At 42.7% G+C, this 5000-nt stretch overlaps 1 protein-coding gene across 1 annotated transcript in view; it reads left to right on the forward strand.

Moving 5' to 3' along the window:
• The window catches only part of LOC125030345 (unconventional myosin-XV-like), a 59939-nt gene extending 55451 nt beyond the window's left edge, over positions 1 to 4488 (forward strand). The window contains 5 exon segments of the mRNA XM_047620335.1: positions 499 to 654; positions 1571 to 1684; positions 1686 to 1776; positions 2053 to 2186; positions 2827 to 4488. Of these exon segments, the coding sequence (XP_047476291.1) occupies positions 499 to 654; positions 1571 to 1684; positions 1686 to 1776; positions 2053 to 2186; positions 2827 to 3063 (732 nt within the window). The 3' untranslated portion in view covers positions 3064 to 4488.
• The last annotated feature ends 512 nt before the right edge of the window (positions 4489 to 5000 follow it).

The following is a 5000-nucleotide window of genomic DNA, read 5'->3' on the forward strand; positions in this document are numbered from 1 at the left end:
CATCATCTCGAAAACAAACCAAAATATGAATCAATATATAAAAAAAACTAGCTAACAGCCTATAATGTGGCTTATTGATCGTGATGTGTTCATTAGGCCAGAATTTTTTTTATTAATGAGTTTCCTCTTCTTAAGTGGCTTTTGGGACATGAAGTAACTTAGTCAGTGTTGGACATAAGTGTTGCCATTAAATGTACTTTCTTAACTTTCCTATATCATTAAAATGCCGATGATTGCTATGCATATAGTTTTTAGTATAAACATCAGTCTCAAATTTTCAGCAACCACGGACGTGTGTTTTATGTTTAACAACACATTATTAGCTTTAAAGATGGATTTCAGATAAATGCTATTTTCTCAACTTGCCCCTATCAATAAGATACAACCACAGATGTGTATTTTACGTTCACAATCACTAGCTTTAAAAGATGCATTTCAGACAAAACGCCATTTTCTTAACGTTCCCGTCCCCCTCACTCTCTCTCTCTCTCCCTCCAGGTCTTCTACCTGATCTTCTGCCGGAGCGTGTGGTACTACCCCCTCCGCTCGGACAACGCCCTCTATTACGAGGTCGTCTTCAACCAGATTGCGCCGGACTACCTCGAGGGGCTGCTGCTCGTCACGCCCGGGGAACAGCTGCAGCAGGATGTCATTGTGAGTGCTGTGGCCTCTGGGTGATGGGTGGGGTGGGGGGGGGGGTGATTGGGGGGGTCTGGGGTTATATGGTGGTTACGGGTGGGATTTGGGGGGTCTGGGGGGGTCATTGGAGGTGATTGGGGTGCCTATTAGGTTGGGATTGGCGGGTTTTGAGGTCGATTGGGGGAGATTGGTCTATAAGGTTGGAATTGGGGGATCTTAAGGTCGATTGGGGTGTCGTTAGGGTTGGGATTGGGGCATCTGGGGGTTGATTGGGCTTACGGTTGGGATTGGGATTAGGGGATTTAGGGTATCGATTGGGTGTGATTGGGTTTTGGGTTGGGGATCAGGGGGTTGATTGGTCTCCAGGATTAGGGAAGTTTTAGAGTCGATTGGGGTGTCGTTTTAAAGTCGATTGGGAGACTTGGGTGTCGATAGGTAGCTGGTCAAGATATTGTAACTTGTGTATGTGTTATATATATTATTGTGTTGATTGGTATTAGTATTAATGTATTGTATTTAATAACACTTTAAGAGAGGTTAGTCAAATAGGAAGGTAAATCACCGTCCTCGCCGTGATTTTCTCCAAATCTGCAACAGAAAAACGACCCACAGTCATGACCCTTCCCCCGCCTTCCCCGCTTCTTAACCCTGCCCCCCACTTCCCCACGTCATAACCCCTTCCCCACTTCATATCCCTTCCCCCCCACACACACTAACACTTCCTCACTTCCACAATACTATTCCCCTTCCCCCAACTTCCCAACTCCCTTCCCCACCTCCCTAACTTCCCCCACTTCCCTACCTCCCCCACTTCCCCAACTCCCTTCCCCACTTCCCCCACTTCCTTCCCCGCTTCCCCCACTCCCTTCCCCACTTCCCCCACTCCCTTCCCCACTTCCCCCACTTCCTAACCCCCTCTCTTGCCTTCCAGTACGACATCGCCAAGGTCGCCGCCCTTCTCCACCGCGCCGCTGACCTGGAGGACGTCCCCACGATGAAGGAGGTCAAGTACCTGCTCCCGAAGCCGGCGCTGACGGTGCGGGACCGTGAAGCCTCCGCAGTGGGTCAACATGGTGCAGTCAGCGTGGCCGGAGGTGTCGGCGCTCACCAGCCTGCAGGCGAAGGCGCAGGTTCTGGGTGAGTGAGGCGTGTTTTTTTTTGCGATTATTGGTGTTGTGTTTTTGTTGTTGTTGTTGTTTATGTGGTTTAATGATTCGTTTTTTTTTCTGCTTATTTAATTTTTTATTTTTTTTTTTTATGGGAATTTTTTGTAATACTGATTTATTTAGTTGTGAAATACCCAAAATCTCCTTGCGTTGATACTAGAGTGAAACACAAGCGCATTAACAATGTATTTATTCCTATGTATCGATTGATTTTATTACCTTTATTTACTTGTTTCCTTTTTTCCAGAAATCCTGCAATCGTGGCCGCTGTTCGGGTCGTCCTTCTTCGCGGTGAAGCGAGTGACGGAGCCCAAGGAGCGCTCCGACCACATCCTCGCCCTCAACAAGCACGGCGTCCACTTCCTCGACCTCCTCACGCATGTAGGTCTTCGTGGGGGGGATGGGGGAGAGGGAGAGGGAGAGGGAAAGGCAGAGGGAAAGGGAGAGGGAGAGGGAAAGGCAGAGGGAAAGGGAGAGAGAAAGGGAGCACTGGTTGTGTGGGCTCAAATTTTTCTTTCTTTCTTTCTTTCTTTCTTTCTGTATTTATTTATTTATTTATTTATTTATTTATTTATTTATTTCGCTTTTTCTGGGTGGGGGAGGAGGTGTTCAATTTCTTCGCTTAGTTTCAGTGTTACTTTCGTTCTGTTTTTGTTTTTCCTTTTCTTTATTTTCTCCTCCCGTTGTTTTTCTCCTTCTGCCGTTCTGTTTCCCCTTTTTCCTCATTTTCGTTCAATACTCTGTCTTTCTTTCTGGGTTTCGTTTTATTTCCTTCGCCATTCTCTCTTTTTTTTCTGTATCTGTGAAGTCTGGAGTAAAAATATAGTTTTGCATATACGCTTAAGGCTTACTGTCATTGAAAGTTAAACATTGATTCATTAAAAGATGATAATGATAACATTTTCCTGTAATTGAACATTTTAATGTCTCTAGAAGTTCAATTTAAAGATTAATGACAGTAAAAAAATAAATTGAAAAGACGATATCGGAAGAATAACCCGTGCTCTCCCCCCCCCCGCAGGAGACCCTGATCAAGTACAGCCTGGCCGAGGTGATGAGCACGCGCAAAGTGAAGAGCGAGGACGAGCTCTACCTGGACATGAAGTGCGGCAACCTGATGCAGCAGCGAATCACGCGCATCCAGACCGAGCAGGCGCACGAGATCTCTCGCCTCATCCGTCAGTACATCACGATCGAGCAGCGCACGACCGGCCACTCCCGAGGCGACAACCCCAAGGACGTGACGCTCTCCAGATGAGTCCCGCGCGAGGGCGAGGACGGAGGCCGGGCCACTCTGACGGAGGCGCAGGGGAGGTTGTTTTAGACTTGCGTCCCCGAGAAGTGGATGTGAAGGAAGACATTTCGAGGGCGGCAAGGCTCTTGGTTGGGCTAAATACCGGAGAGACTGCTACATATATATATATATATATATATATATATATATATAAAGATCATATCATATATCATAAGTGGAACGAAAATACTTCTATGTAATTGCAATAATGAACCCTCAGTCTTACGCACCCATGTACAGTCTTTCCCAAGAGAGGAAAAGGACGGCATGAATGCTCAAGTACACGATTTTTTAATGCCATGTAAGTATTGATTTAGGCGAGTGTGGGTGCTACATTGGTGTGAGTGTTATCACATCACATGGTTGTATTCCCCGTAGTGACAGACCGTCGTTCAGTGACGTTTCCCACTACAGGGGGAGTCGAGAACCTAAACTCCAGTATTTGACTTTTTTATCGTGAATGAGATGATGATGATGAAGGTTTTCGTTGTTGTTGTTTTTTTTATATTGTGAGATAGACTTTTTTTAATGTGCTGACTTGACCTTCTTTTGGGTTAAAAAAAAAAAGACGTTTTATGCGATTTTTACATGATTCTGATCGCGTTTTTTGAGATGGTTTATAGCTAGTATATGGTATATCTGTGTGAGAAGAGATGGTGCATCGTGACTGAAGTGTGCATGTCAAAGAGAATGATAAAAACAAGTGTGAAGTGTGACTCTGATAGAAAGTTAAGTACTGATGCCATATAGCCTGTATGATATAAGATTTTTTTTTTTTACTCCGCATCAAATGATTTTTCCCTCCCTCCTGCATCATTTATTTCCTGTCGTGTATGTCTTTTCTAAGAAGATTTTTTTTCATGATAGATTATTTATGGTATCTAAGATTTACCATTGACGGTAATACTGACTTTTTTCCAACCATTTTTGCTGGTTTTAGAAAAGTCTCTGAATATGCTTTGAAAGCTCGTGTTTACCTCAGCACGAATTTCTCGATCGACAATGTTCACGAAACGACGAAAGTGAGACGGAGAATTATGCAGGATTTGGAGAGAGAAAATGTATGTGTATATAAAATAGAATTCTGATTATTTATTTATAAGTTGACAATGTGCATGGCTAAAATTATATGTAAAGACGCTGTCCATTATACAGAGCGAAAGAATGTTAAGAGATTTTTAAGGGTTTAAAAAATGCATTTATTTGCAATATTTTTATCTGAGAAATTTTGCAGCTGCCGTGCACTGCTCAAAGATGTGATCAATGTATATGTCTGACTTTGTTATATTGTTACAACAATTTACTAACTATACTATATTTTATTTTCATATGCTTATTCGGCACTTTGTCTGTAAAGCTTTCTCCTAACAATAAATTTGAATATTTTGATCTTTATTATTATTTCCCCGGATATAGGCAGCGATTTCATCTTGCTTGATATTGCAGGTGAGTGAAAGTGAGAAAATTGATTTAGTCGAAAAGGACGTAAGAGATTATTTTAGTCCTAACTCAGATTTTGACGAAGATTCATTTAGAAAGGTAAACGTGTGTGTGTGTGTGTGTGTGTGTGTGTGTGTGTGTGTGTGTGTGTGTGTGTGTGCGCGTGTGCGTGTGCGTGTGTGTGCGTGCGTGCTTGTACATGTGCATGTGTATATATGCAAGATCAATTTTCCCAATAGGCAGCATAAGAACAGATACGACTATAATCAGTGAAAAATAAACTTAAAATTTTAATCCTGAAGCAAAAATACAATTATCGCATTCAAATTTTGGTAATGTGATTCTGGAAAAAGCGATAAAACACCCATTTTCACATCGCATAGAATTGTTACATCAAAGAACTACAAGCGTTTTCACATACTTCAAAAGTTATTTTTATTTACATTTAGCCACGGTGAAAA

This window comes from Penaeus chinensis, chromosome 11 (assembly GCF_019202785.1).
Source record: "Penaeus chinensis breed Huanghai No. 1 chromosome 11, ASM1920278v2, whole genome shotgun sequence".
NCBI lineage: Eukaryota > Metazoa > Arthropoda > Malacostraca > Decapoda > Penaeidae > Penaeus > Penaeus chinensis.